This window comes from Nyctibius grandis, chromosome 16, assembly GCF_013368605.1.
Source record: "Nyctibius grandis isolate bNycGra1 chromosome 16, bNycGra1.pri, whole genome shotgun sequence".
Classification (NCBI taxonomy): Eukaryota; Metazoa; Chordata; class Aves; order Nyctibiiformes; family Nyctibiidae; genus Nyctibius; species Nyctibius grandis.
Genome location: NC_090673.1, coordinates 8,239,361 through 8,254,057, shown reverse-complemented (window position 1 = coordinate 8,254,057; position 14,697 = coordinate 8,239,361). Strand labels below are relative to the sequence as shown.

The 14,697-nt window shown below is 47.3% G+C and overlaps 1 protein-coding gene across 1 annotated transcript; it reads left to right on the top strand.

Annotated features, from left to right (window-relative positions):
* The first annotated feature begins 1,066 nt into the window (after nt 1-1,066).
* Nucleotides 1,067-14,338, top strand: TNFSF15 (TNF superfamily member 15). Its single transcript, XM_068414122.1, has 4 exons — nt 1,067-1,264; nt 7,978-8,029; nt 8,644-8,691; nt 13,914-14,338. Exons 1-4 carry the CDS (start codon nt 1,067-1,069, stop codon nt 14,336-14,338), a joined length of 723 nt encoding a protein of 240 aa, XP_068270223.1.
* Nucleotides 14,339-14,697: the final 359 nt, after the last annotated feature.

The following is a 14,697-nucleotide window of genomic DNA, read 5'->3' as shown; positions in this document are numbered from 1 at the left end:
TTTTCCCGGGAAAAAAATTTCAAATTTCAACAATCTGGATAAGTCTACATGGCAACATCTCCACTGACAGCTCCTGCCAAGCCTTTCCTAAACCCTGCCAAGGCCAGCAGATGGATGGTGGGCTACTGAGTGTGTCAGGGAGCAAGCACACAACTAGCCTTCCCCAGGAGAAGGGAGCCCCTTCCAGCTGGACAGCGGCTGCCATCTGAGCTTGTTTCTCCTAAATCAGTTGCTGAGCAGCTCCTGAGGCTGCCAACAAGGAGCAGGCCCTTTAGATCAGAGATAACAGCTATCAATAAAGTAAGATAACATGAATTTTTCCCAGATGCAATAAAGTCACAGCTTTTCCAAGTAATGATAACAGGGTCCTGCGAAAGCGCAATTACAATGAGTTCGGAGAAGAGGAACCCCACAGCAGCTAAACCCCCTGTTTTAGACCTGACCCTGTACTCTTTGGTGCAAAAGGTACATTGAGCACCCTGCAGCCCGCTGCGAATTCTGCTAAAATGTAGGAATGAGGCAACATTTCAGAGATTCAGACCCCTTCTTCGGGGTCACTTGCGATACCCTCGCCTTCCCTAAGAGACTCTTTCCTTCTCTCCTGGGGCTGCGCAGAAACTGCTGAGCTCCATGACGCCGCACGCTGCCTGCTCGCTCTCGCTCTCCGCCTGCTTCTTACTTTCACTCCCATTGGTTTCGTGTTTCCTTTGCCGTGTGGAAAAGCTTTCGAGCTTATCCAGCCCAGCAGCAGGGTTTATCCTAGTTCCACCCACTGGGACTTTCCTAGCTTCCTTCTGCACAGCGAGAGGGGAAAAAAGCCAGACGGAGGCAGGCAGCAGGCACCTCGGGGAGCTCCGGGAGCTCGGTGCTCTCTTTCCCTGAGCTAGGTTTCTATTGTAGGCGGTGCATTCCCTGGGAGGGAGGGGGTGTGTGTGTCGGTGCCTTCCCACACTCAGGGCAGCTCTTATTTAATGGGGGTCTCCATGCAGGGTAGAGGCCAGAAGAGATTTTTGCCGTTCCCAGTTCCCATCCAGGAACAGCAGCAGCTCGCAAGCCAGGCGCCGGCATGGAACGCGTGGCTGAGATAACCTGGGAGGAGGCGGCTCCTGGGACCGACCAAGCCTCCAGGATTCACTTCAGGGAGGATTTGAGGAGGATACGGTGCGCGGTGCTGCTGTGCCTGCTCTCCGTGCTGGTCCTGGCGCTGCCCACTGCCTACCTGCTGGCTGGAAACCTCAGAGCCCCCAGCTCCTGCACCGGCCAGGTAAGAGACTGATGGCCAATTTCTGTCCTGCCACTCTACGAGGAGGAGAGCGCCGCATCCCGCATCTCCAGGGTTGGTTTTGTTTGGTTCTTTTAGTCTCTTTATGAGTTTCTCATGTTTAAAGGAACACTAGAAACTTGCTGTTACATTCCTTCTTCCTTATGCAGAGCAAATTTGCCTGGGATAAATCTTATTATTGTTTGGTCTTTTTAACTAACGGTTTCTGTTCCTCTTGTCTTAATTTCACTGAGGTCACAGTACAATGTACGACTTTATAAAACTTTTATGGACGTGCTGCAGGAAATGTTTAAGAAAAATCACTAGTCAATGGAAATTAGTGTCTCTCCGCTGATTTCAGACAGATTTTGACACTACGGCTCATGTTCCTCCCTTCTTTTGGGTTAACTCTGAGACTTCCCCTGTCCCAGTGTCCTATTTCAGCAAACATCTGCTGACTGCGCTGCTTATGTCAGTGGGTCAGTGCCCATCATCTCATCACTGGGCAGACAGCTACAGCCGTTACGTATTATTAACACAAACTCCTGCAGAGGTATGATTTGGGACAATTCAAGAGTTGACCCTAAATTTTGCATCCCATTTTTTACTCCCCATCAAAACTTGCTCTAGATCCGGGGATCTGCTCAGCTCTTCTCCTTTGACAGACAGCTAAACTCATTGTGCAATACAAGCTGGTGTGGCTGCTTCTAATGCTCCTCTGTGCTGCCCCAATCCTTCTTGCACCAGACCACAAACAAGTGCCTATATTCCCACTATAGACTATGAATTCAGCAGGACTGCCCCAGGTTAGAAGGATGAATATATGCATACAGGTCTGAGGAATTAAGGTTTGAATCTTAGCTTCAGGTCTGAAATTCCCCAACTAATTAGCCCGCTTGTTATGTACTCACTTAGGAACGTCAAAAGAAAGCAGTGTTAGTAAGTGGCCTCGAAGGCAGATTTCTAACCTTGCACACATTTAGCCTACGGATGTTTAGACAGCGTGACAGCGGTACTCATGGCTGCGCGCATGTGCTCTCTGGGCTGCACAGAGACGTGCTAGCCCCTGTTTGACCTCAAGTCTGCACAGCCGGCATCTCTCACCCAAGCGATGCCAGCTTCTGGGTGCAGCATCTTCCGCCTTACCTGGTTATACCTTTGTGCACAGCTGAAAGGAGACGCAGCAGCCCTGCGCGGTACCTTAGGCTGTTAAATTTGCCGATTTCTTGCACAGGTGAAAGTGCATGTTGCTGCAGTGACCCTGTTACTGCTATTTAGGCCAGCTAGAGTGGGTGTACACTGAGTGCAGAGGCACTTTGGACACTCAGCTGCATTGCTCTTTGTTTGTGTCCTTTGAGGTTGTACAGAGCAGAACAGTTCAGTTCTTGAAATGATCTTAGAGTGAAATAAAAATAAAACATTAGCCTGTTTGACTGGACTAACGTATTCCTGGCTCTTGACCCTGTTGGCAGAGTTAGTGGAAAAAAGCATTTTTGTGACTGTGTTTGGCTTCTTAAGAGGAAAAGCGCAACGTAAGCCGTTAGATTTGCTCTAGCCTGGGCTACGCTAGTGTGTATTTCCATGCATATGCACCGAATTATTAGCGCGTAGTATTCCCGCAATGATGTAACGAGGTGATCAGATGAGTTACAGCCTCTACGAGTCCCAGTGAGGAAGAGAAAAATCATCAGGGCTGGCCGGCTGCCCGCTGCCTTCGTGCCAAGCCCGGTGGGTGGAGCGCCCAGCTACGGTTCAACTGGATCCTGCATTTTCTGAATTTTTCATTCTCTCCGCTGCTGACTGACTGTATCGCCAGAGTTGTCCAGCAACAGAGCACAGATTTGTCTGCCTGTGTAGCTTTCTGTTGATTCCCCAAAGAGCCGTGTCATGGGCTAAGCCCAGGCGCTCAGTCCTGCGGCTCGCCGGAGCTGTGGGCTGTTTCAGTCCATGGGAACATTTCTGGGCATAAAGGCTCGCGGGAATGAATGTCTTTTTGCATTTCCTTCTGCATTTGAAGTGTTAGAGCTGGATTGCTAAAGGATGCCTTCCTCACGTGCCCCATTGATAGCCCAAATCAGGAGGACTAGGTTGGGACCAGACGCGTGTGCCAGAGCTCTCTGTGGCACTGGTTTTGGGGTGCGGATGCCCTGGTCATACTGGGAGCAGGTGGGCAGACCTGAGTTTGAACCAGACGTGTATTCGCTTGCTGACCCTTGCAGCAGCGAGCCCATGGGAGGAGTTCTCTCGTTGCCCCAGGACCAGAGCTCAGCCCACACATGCCAGATTATCGACTTCTTGTGCATTGGGGACAGCCCTGGGAGGAGGGAGGGACTCAGCAGCTGAGCAGGTGAGAAGCAGTTGTAGTGAATTCCTGAGCCTGTCCTTCCTGGAGCAAGGAGGAGGAGAACGGGAGCTGGGGGAAGGTTTGCACAACAGGGGTGTGTCTCTTCGATTTCCCTGCGGGGTGAGGCAGTTTATTCATCTCTGGTTCTGTGTGCACGCACATGGTGTCATATTCTGCCTCTGGAAATGTCCCTTTTGAGAAAAAGCAGGGCAAGTTATATCATTACAGCAACATGTATGAGCCACCAGGTCTCTCTCTCTCATGTTATAATGCATCTTGCATGAATAATTCAAGTCTGATGATGGTTTCCCTGAACACCTTCCAGGCTCACTACACTGCTTCCTTTTTGGAAATAGAAATCACTTTCTTTTGTGCTTCAAGACAGAGCAAGGAGAGGAAATAAGGTTCTTTAAGCAATAACACATGGCTTGTGTTATTAGCAGGAAATCTATAGAAGACTCTAGTGGTGCCCTTCCAGAGGAAGGGCCAGGAATGCTGTGCATCCTTCCCCAAAAGGAAGACAAGTTTCAGTCTGAGTGCACAAATCTACCAAGAGAACGGCACAACAACCAGGAAAGCATCTCTGGCTACCTTAGCAACCGGCTCAGCTAGCCCAATACAGCACAGCATCAAGTCCTGTGGCCTGCGGGTGTTGGTTCATGGGCTTATTTTCATGGCAACTTTGGCATGGCAGGACCACAAGCAGCATAAAGGGAAATTCCAAAACCGGTCCAAAGGACTGCACATGAACCTGTGTGAAGGGAGCTGCTGCGGTACAGGAGGGACTTTAAAGTCCTAGAAGCTCCACCTGGATCCTGTCCAAAAGGATGAAGCCAGAAAGGTAGCAACAAAGCTCAGATAACGACTGCCAGAACATACAGACCTGCAGAGCCAGAAGCTCTAATGGCCTGCCCAAATGGGAAAGAGAACCTGAAATGGCTTCTTGATCTGTAGGGATGGAGAAATGCCTGGGGAGGAGCAGTGAGCATTGCACCTAGGCCCAGGTGTGTGGGATTCCCCTTCCAAAAGCCAGCAGCAGTGAAACTCCTGACTGGCCATTGCTGCTTGATGCACACGGGCAAAGAAGACAGTGAGCACACGCCCTGGGTACACGCTTACACTGGACACTATAGTCCAGCCAAAATACTCCCATTGAGGCCAGTTTTTACTGGCACAGGACAAGCCCCTACCAAAAATGCCCAGCCGAGGCCATGCAGCATGTGTGGGTGTATGAACCATGTATGAACCTGCAGAGATCCTGCCCATAAAATAGTGCCTTGTGCTAAAAGTGGAATGGATGGAGGTGCTGGGGCTATTTTGTTTATTAATCTCTCTGCCTGCAGTGCCAAGCTGCTTTTCCCATGCAGTTCTCCATCGGATACCCCCGGCCCTCTGGAGGTGTAAGAGGCAAAGCAAGTGAACAGGGGATGTTCAGCCTCTCTTTTTGTCTCTAGCAATATATGGGTATAAGTGCAGTGAGGCTTTTGGATATTCTTGGTATCAAAACAATATAGAAGTGTTTTGCATACCGCAGTCTTCAGGGTAATTAGAGCTGGCTGGCTGAGATGTCGTTTGCAAGTCAGGTGTAAGGTGGGATTTTCAACATCGCTCAGTGCTGGTTACAGTCTCTCCACAGTGACCAAAGGGAAAGTTGAAGCCATGCTGTGAACTTTTCAGAATCACAGCTGAGCAAGAAAGGAAAAGAGAGAAAAACACTAATTGTGTAAACGATCTCTCTGTTGTCTCATGCTGCTTGGTTCTCCCTCACCACCTCATCTACGACATCAACGTACAACATCTGTGCATATTTAGGACAAATACCACTAATTATGTAGCATTGACTAGTGGTAAAATATTTTCTGTAGGAGGTTTATATTTGTATCCTTATCAAACAGCACAATTATGGAAAAAAAAATCTTCTACCTTTGCCAAGCAACAGAATAATTTCACACCTTGCAGCACCCTGCTCTATAGACTGCACCACACTGTCCTTTAGCATCTGTGAATGCAGCTCCTGCACCTGGAGTTTCCATCTGGCCTTCTTTTGGAAGAAGTAAATTGAGGTTGCATAACAAGATTCTTCCCAGTTTTTAGTCAAAACCGTTTTCTTATTTTTTATAAAGCAGCAGAATTCTTCTTGATATCCTTCCCACTTTCCCTCACCTCTGTTTGTTTTGCAACATCTGAGTTTATATAAAGCACTTCAGCAGAAGTTAGGCTTTAAATATGTAAACAGTCCTCCTGAAGTTATGTGATTAAATGTAGGTTTGTGATTGATTTGTTGCTCATTGCAGTACTTAGCATCTTTAGAAAATATGTCACTTGATAAATATGTAGGAAGTGTCACATAAATAATGGTATAAAGTATACTCATAGGCATATACATCTGGCCAAAAGCAAGGGGGAGTGTTTGAGGGAAATCCTCCACACCAATCTTTTGCTTCCCACCAGGGGAAGGACAAAATCACCTGGCTACGACTGTGTCACATCAAAAGTACTGTCATCATATTTAGACACCACAGCGAGCAGATGGAACCTTGGAGAAAGTCATTAGTCATAATGAAAGGCCCAGACATCTCATAGACAGCAGAACACCATTTCTCTCTGTCAGCAGCACACTGAGCTTTCGCACCACCATCTCTTCTAGACAACATTTCCTGCAGAGCAGCAGACTCCTCTGGCTGGGCTATATATGTGTGTACAGGGCGGGAAGGGAGAAAAAAAAAAAGAGAATTTTCCCTGCAGTTTTCCTTCTCCATTTTTTTTTCCAATACACCAGAGCCACTGTATTAGAAATGATGGTTTTCTGCAGGAGCACATGGATGTTACTGCTAGTAAAACATTAAAATATCTTTGGGCTTACTAGAGTAGCTGGCAGTCCCCAGACCCAGGCAGCCTGACTCTTCTCCCACAAACACTCCCCTTCCCCTGGCCAATATAAATTATCTATTTTCTACTTCTTCTGTATTTGAAGTTGTCTGAGATATAGCCACTGGGAGATGGCTTCAGCATCTACGTGCTAATACTATTTCAGCCTATTTATTAAGCAATGTGCATCAAATCCTTCACTGCAAGCTGATCAGTGGCAGTTTACTCCATTCAATGTATTTATTGTAGCTGTCCATAAAACACACCATACCACACCTGCGTGCTCCTGACAAACATTGCATGATAGAGGTTCCTGACAGCCCTGGTAGGCAACCCTGAGCTGGCTGCATGACCCAAACTGCCTGCTTTCTGCAACCACGCTGTTGGCGTAGACTCACAATGAACTGTGCCCTGGGGAAGTCCTAAGGGATGCTCCTCACTTCCCAGAGAGCCCAGATCCAGAGTCAGCATCCCACCCAGTTAGGACCTGTGCTGCTTTGCAGGCTGCTGTAAGAGGCCTGGCACCTGGCGAGAAGCCACCAGCCATGCCCAGGCACGATGCAGATGGAGCAGCCCGGTAGGTGTGTGGCATGCAGACAGCAGCTTCCATTTGAACTGCTCGACGTAAACGTCAGAGCCACTTGGCACAGCCCAGGGCCATGCCCTGCTCCCATGCAAGTGCGGGTTGGCACAGGGATGTGCTATGAGTGGGCTGGTGTTCGGCTCTAGAAGGAAACGTAAGAGGCAAGCGAAGGCGGATCACCCTGCCCTCCCTCGGTGGAGCACCAGCGAGCCACAGAGCTCGCCCTCCGCCAGCTGCACACCCAGACCTGCACAGCTCCTTTCCGTATCCCAAGGAGGCGACCCAACATTCGAGACAGACCTAAGTAACACACTAACAGTCTGAAAGAACACAAATGCAGAAAGAAAAGCAGGTGAAACAGCAGTGCTCTGGCTGATACACATCAGTTAGTCTCTTCGCTGGCATTATGGATGAACTGAGAGCCTGCAAAGGCTCAGATCTGCTGAGTCTTGAGACGGGGAAGAATCGGTCACATCGCTGTTTGCTCTGCACAGATTGAGGGACAGGAGCATCTCTAAGCAGCAGAGGTGCTCCAGCAGTGCTGGATGGAGGCACCGTCCCAAAGGAGGGCTAGAGATGGCTAATTCACACTGGCCAGTCTGCCCGTCCTCTCCCAGTTATGCCAAGGGCTCGTCCAGCCTCTGAACAAGACTGGAGTTTAGCACAACCACCCCCACAGCAGGCCAGGTCCTGTCCCTGGCACCTTTCCTGAGATGCAGGCGGTTTCAAACAAACAGCACAAAACTCTTGCAATGAAGCAAAGCCCTGCCAGGGCTTGTCCTTTTACATAAAAGCTCTGGCTGAGGTGGATAGTATTACTGTAGCATATTCCATTTTCTGGGATAATGCAAACAAGACTCTCTGTGGAGGTGCTGTACACCCCGGAGCCCTGAGCTAACTGCTTGCAAATCTCTCCTGCAGGTCACAGAAGAGAGGGGCTCTCGCTTTCTGAAGCAACGGGCAGTACCTACTGGTAAGTTTGCCAGTCCTTTCCCCCACCCCAAATGCCTTTGTTCACCGAGGTTTTGCAATCGCTGCCGCAGCATCCTGCCGGCAGACGCCTCCCCACATGCCCTCCGCTCTCACCACCCGAATCCTCCCCGAGCCAAACAAGCCAGGGCAGACAGAGGCAAACCTGGGCAACAAGATGCAGGGAAATAACTGGGGCCATAGCGAAAGTGCGAGCATTTCTAACCCGAGGGCTGTGCAAGCTGACTCCTTCTAGCGCGGGCACAGACCTCCCTGGCAGCTCTCTGAGATCGGGATAACTCCCTGAACACACAAAAGCATGGATTTGGGAGCCCATGCACACCACACCTCCCTCAATTCACCCCCCAGCAATTTCAGACACGGCCGCGACATGCCCCATCAGCACCGCAGCAGGCCTGACAAGCTCGGTCATTTGCAAAGGGATTTTATTACCTCGACGGTGTCAATAAACAATCACGGCAAATAACTCCTGACTCAAATGTATGCAGAGATGGAAAGGGGCTGCACACATTTCCTCAGTGGCATCAATCACTGCTTGCGTCTCGTTGACTTGAATAGCAGCAAACGTCTTCACACACTTTTTCTTTTTCCCCTCAGTTACAGAGACACTTTCCAGTGCAGAAAAGCCAAGAGCGCACCTGACAGGTAATGCTTGTTCAAAAATGAAGCATTTCCCGTGGGTATTACAGCAGATGTAGCAGTGCAATAATCTTAGTTTATAGGGGTCTGATAGGATCAGGTGTTGCAGGAAACATGGGGAAAATAGTCATCAGCTTTGCCTTGTTGACCACAATATATTTACTGCAGCCTGTGTTTGCAGAAAAGGTCCCATGAAGGAGGTAGTTGACAGAAACTTTTCTTCTTGTCACTTTTCCAAGCCATTTATTTTACTGTAACGGAACTTAAATAGGTGCCTGGTATCTTAGTCATCTGCTGAATCCCCTAGAAAAGGCAGTGGAAAGAGCCCAAGTGAGCCCTGACGGGGCAGTGAATTGAGAAGAACTTCCAGTTTTGGAGAAAACTCAGGTCAGATAAGACCAGTTTTAGGGCCCTTATTTTTCTGCAAGGTCTGACCCAGTCCACACACACCATATTACCATCAAATAGCCTCCTGTTTTTAGTGAGATCATCTCTGTTTAACATTGGAGAAAGCAAGAGAAGAGTTATGTCCAGCTGAACCCCTCCAAGCCCTTGTGTTAGGAAGGGGCTATGGCAAAGCAGTGTCGCAGGTTGGGCTGCCATACATTTCCGAGGGGCTGCCAGCGTTTGCAAGGCCACCATCTCACCACCTCAGCCTTGAAGATGTAGCTGTCATCACCCCAAGGACACTGTCCTGAGCCCTCCTCCATCCTCACCGGCTCCACCCAGCTGGAAACTGTAGGTATTACCAGAGAAGAGGAAAAGGTTCATGGCTGGTTCCCAGGTGGATGGAGTTGAGTACTGAAAGGCTCTCCAGCTGCTCAGACCTAATGCAATTTACACCTCTCAAAAGCACAGCTCACTGCAGAGGCTTCCCCAACACCCCGTGTGTTGTCCCAGGGAAGCACTTTAGTAACTTGAAGCATGCAAGAAGTGGCCTGATGCTTCACACAAATTCACCCACAGGATTAAACCAATCAGTAGTTCAGGGACGATTTCTCTCCCAGCATGGTTTACTTTCCCTAATCTGCAAGCTCCTTCCTAATGCACATCCTTGGTCCCATCCCCTTTTGCACGCAGGTTGCGAGAGCACCAAAACTGACCCGTCCTTGTTCCAAATCACGTCTTTGCCTAAGTGAAAGTTTGCAAGAGCAAAAGGACCATGTCTGCTAGTGTAAATCTCTCTGTTTCCCCTGAGTCCACCCACGTCGGAGAGACCCAGAGGCTCCCGGTGCAGCTGACTCAGAAGAGCAGCCAAGCACAGGTCTGCTGACAGGAACTTCCCTGGGTTGCACAAAAATCCAGTTGCCGCAGGGAAGCACCCAACAGTTTTCTTCAAATTTCCACACTTGCAAAAATTCCTTCACCATCATTCCTGAGCAGCCTCCCCGGGACGGTGCCCATCCTCTTCAACCTGCCATTTCGGGACAGTCACTGTTGGCCATAGCAAGGAGCATGAAAAGGAAAAAGCTAAGGGGATTTTCTCGCTCCTTTTCTCTGCGAAAAGGCTACATCCAGACTGCTGTACTACGTAGCCATCAGGGAACCTAATTTCCATCAACTGATCTTTGACTTCTTTCTAGCCCAAGAATATTTTTAGTGCTGTACCCTGTGACAATGAGTTCCCAAGCTTAACTGTGCGTTGCAGTCAGAAAATATTTCCTGTTATTTTAAACTTGCTGCATAATAATTTCTTGGGTGCCACCCTGCTCTTCTTTTCTCAGAAACCATGACTCGTGCATAGAAAGTGAAAAAGAAATAATTATTCTTCAGATCTTAGTTACATCCCCCCACCTTAGGTACCTTTTTCAAAGTGAGGTGGTAGACTACAAACTCTCACTTGTAGGAAATCTCTTCCAGATCTCTATTCTCTCTGTCTTTTTCTAGCTTTAGGCACATGTATGATGAAGGTGAGAGCAGAGGAGTGAGAGGAATGAGAACCAGCCACAGTACTTTCATGGGTATGCACCACTGAATTAGCAGTAGCAGAATGACTCGATGTTTTGGTCCCTGTTCCTTTATGATGAATTTTCCACCTGCTCTTGGCCTTTCGAACACACACTGAGCATTTTGAACTTATCCAAACTGGCATCAAGATCTCCTCTCCCAGGATGGCTATAGCTAGTGAAGAATGGCATGATCCATGTGAATACCTAGCTAGGACTTTTCTCCATCCCCATTCTCTCCTGTGCACTAATGTATATTTGGTGCTGAATGCACCATGCCATGCCATCATCCCCTCTCTGACTGACTTGGTTGCACTTCGGGTCAGGATGCAGACCAGTGCCTACTCCTTCTTGTCACCAGCCTGTGGCACGGCTGAGTGAACGATGTTGCAGAAACCCCATCAAGTACCCAGCTCACACTTATCGTGCTGCAATGGTATCCGAGCACTCCACTAAATCTGGGTAGAACAACACTTTCTGGTTTCACTTGATTGTTGGAAATAATGAGCTTTTAAGGGCAGTTTTTAAACGCCCAAGGCACAATCTTGAGCAACAGATACCCTGCAGCCACAAGACTTTGCAGTAAAAGGTGTACAAGGGCTTTACTATAACAGGAGACTCAGACTCTAATCTCTTGCCGAGACCAGGAGTCTGGCCTCAAAGTACAGTGTTCAGTATCAGGCTCTCACACCGGAGAGGCCTAAGAATTGTAGAAACCCCACAAGTTCACCAATATGCCACAAAATGTACTCAAAAGCTGTCAAGCAACAGGGATTCTCCAGCAAGGGACTAAACCAAAAGGGATTTGGGGAAAGGAGAAGTAATTTCACATGTAAGGGATGCCAAAAATTTATAGTGGATGGCAAAGTTGAAGGAGCTGTAGCAATGAATCCCTTATTAAAAGCAGATTTTATTTACTTCAAGAGTTAGCATAATAGGTGTATTTTGAGGAAGTATAGCTCCATACATTTATGAAAAAATAAATGACAAGTACAAAGTGCAACTGCTGCTAGAAAAGAAGCCATACTGTATTCAAGGGCACTTGAACATGAATTTTTCCTCTTGACCAGTATTGAAAGCGTGAGCTCAACAGAGTGAGCTTTAGGCTAAAAGGGAGGTTATAGCTGTAAAACTCAGTGTTGCCTAATTCTAGAAGTTATGAAATCATGTGAAATCATCCAAGACGTGTGTTAGTTATAAAAAGCATTGAAGAATTGAGTGTCATTGACATCTTAAATGCGTCATTGTACATGGAAAAGAATTTTTCACATGCAGCTTCTCTTCAGTTTTCCCCCAAAATTCCCAAGTTGGAAAAGAGCCCAGGACATTCTCTGGAAATATTGTCGTCTTTTCTGATCCTTCCCATCTCAAACAAGATTTCACCTGCTACCAACTGATCTCTGAAGGGTATTACTCCAAGCTCTTGTAAACCTTAGAGTGACCCAAATGTTACTTTAGCTTTTACCAGGACTCAGACCAGTCCCTAGACACCCAAGAGGTAGATGAGGATGAAGGCAGACCATGAGTACTTTCACCTTCTTTTATTCCTCTCTCTATCAGGCAAAGCTCCATTGTCTCTAAGCCTCATTGTCCTTATAATACTTCTATAATTTAGGTTGGCTTGCTATCACAATCCCTGTCTATCACTCTCCAACACAGAAATACTCTCCTCATGTACTTTGCTTCCTGGGGAAAGATCAGAAAGATTTGATACTTCAGCAGCACTGACAGGCAGGCTGAAAAAAAAAGCCATTATTTTGTTGTGCTATTCAGAGAATATGCAAGAAATTGTACTCCTAACACCTTCTTGTCTCCTTATGGATTATTTATTGCTAGAAAAGAGAGGGAAACAGACGCCACTTGGAGCTGGGCACATTAGTTTTTCTGAATCTCATTTCACCCAGGATAAACCTAATGGTTATTGCTGAGAGAATTTCAAAGCCTTCCCTTACCTGCATTCAGTTCACCTCCCTGCCCCTGTACGCACACACTCCTTCCCCAAATACTGAATCAAAATCAACTTTAAAAATTAACTCAAGCTCATGAAAAAGGTCTCATTTCCTGGAAATCAGTTGCCTCAGTCTTTCTCAGTGTTTAACATTAATTTTCCAGGTTCATTTAATACCTGGCAGAATCTTAACGGTTTTTATCCTTTTCCTTTTCTCAGCTGCTGTCATACCACAACAACTTTATGTGGCAATCAGTAAATAGCAAAGAAAACTCTTTTGCTCCCCTGCAGAAAAATGAGTAAGCGCTAGGGCTTATTCTCCTGGCTCTTGTGTGAGAGAAATTAAAATGGTGGAGGAGAGGTGAGGGGAATAGGGCAGTAGTTCCCTGATTCTTCCTCTGAGACCCCTGCGGCCTGGGGACCATCCTTGGCTTGGCTCAGACTAACGTTGGGGTCTGGATTAGAGCTCTGCTTGTAATGAGCTAACCACAAGACTGCAAAAATTCTGGAGGAAAGCTGAGGCTAACACCAAGCTTAGTGTTTTGTCCCAGTAAAGAATTTTGAAGAAAAAAAAAAAAAAAAAGATAAAAATGGTTTTGAATATAATGTGTTGCTTTGAAACTGGGCCTCTTGAAGCACAGTTCGGTCAACAAACCCTAACATCCTTCAGAAGCAACTTGGCAGGAAGAGAAGTTCAAGTGTCTATCAGTGCTTGGTGATAGATCATGCTGATCATTGTGAATTTGCAAGCACAGTAGTGTCTGTCTAAGAAACGTAATTGCAATCTATTGCTACTGAAGAAAATGATGCTTTAGTATTTCTTATCACTGTCTGAACCATTAGGTACAGGCATGGTACCCATGTGTACAACTGCCTCAGCACTGGTTTCACTTAAGGACAAGGTATTTACTCTGTAAATAGACCCGCAGGTTAAAACCGTCTGTATTGCTCCACAGTGCCATAAGACTTGGCCTTTAGGAAGGACAGTCTCATCATTCTGGATCTGGCCCACAACCAGGACATCCAGTCACAGCGTAGCCCTTCAGGCAGCCTGCGCTGGCCAAGGTCTTCTAAAAACATCCTTGGCTCTCACTGCTGATTGCTCAGATCTGGACACCTTATGGACACCCTCCAAAAATATCACTGGACCCTTGGTCTGCTGCAATTCACCTCAGTTTTCAAGCAGTAAAATAAGAACATTTCTGTCCTAGCATTTTGATTACCCTATTTAAATGACTTGCCCTTTGGAGTAGAGATCTCACATTATTTTCAGCAGCATATCCCTGGCTGTAGCGAACTAACCCACCTCTTCTCCCTCTCTCTTCCTCCCTCAGTGAAGAAACAAAATCACGTCAACACCATGGGAAACCATCTGCCCATCCTGCAGTGGGAAGACAAGCGAGGCTTGGCCTTTACCAAGAACAACCTGAGTTATTCCAGCAGTGCACTGGTGATACCTGTGTCTGGGGACTACTATGTCTATGCTCAGGTCACTTTCCGAGGGCCCATTGAAAGTTACACAACAAATTCTGTCACTGAGATCATCACCAAAGTCACTGACAGTTACCCTGAGCCCACCCAGCTGCTGACCGGCACCAAGACCCTCAGTGAAAAGGGAATCAGCTGGTTCCAGCCCATTTATCTGGGCGCCGTGGTCTCCTTAGAAGTGGGAGACAAACTAATGGTCAACGTTAGTGACATCAAGCTGGTGGATTACACTAAGGAGCACAAAACTTTCTTTGGTGCCTTTTTACTGTAGGTCCCTGGCAGCAGCTGGGGGGGCTTCCCTTCAGGGCCCTGGTGTGACCTCACTGGACCTCGGCTTTGTGGGCGCACATCGGGGTGCAATCTCTGTGCTGTTATCCTTCTTCTGTACTGTCGCTCCCCTGCAGCTCCCTGCAGCCTTAAATTAAGGGATAGGGAAAGCTGAAGCCGCTGGGCTGAATTGAAACAAACAAACAAAAAAAACAAAAAACAAAACAAAACAAAAAAAAAAAAAAAAAAAAAAAACCAAAAAAAAAAAACAAACAAAAAAAAAACAAAAAAAAGAAAACTGAGAGCTCTTCAAAACTTTGTAAACTTTGTAAGCTAGGAAGGAACAGTTTATACCTGTGTGTA

Coding starts and splice junctions, on each gene's coding strand:
- TNFSF15 (XM_068414122.1), top strand. CDS start 1,067: ATGGAACGCGTGGCTGAGATAACCTGGGAGGAGGCGGCTCCTGGGACC. Junction 8,030..8,643: donor GCAACGGGCAGTACCTACTG/GTAAGTTTGCCA, acceptor TTTTCCCCTCAG/TTACAGAGACACTTTCCAGT. Junction 8,692..13,913: donor GCCAAGAGCGCACCTGACAG/GTAATGCTTGTT, acceptor TTCCTCCCTCAG/TGAAGAAACAAAATCACGTC.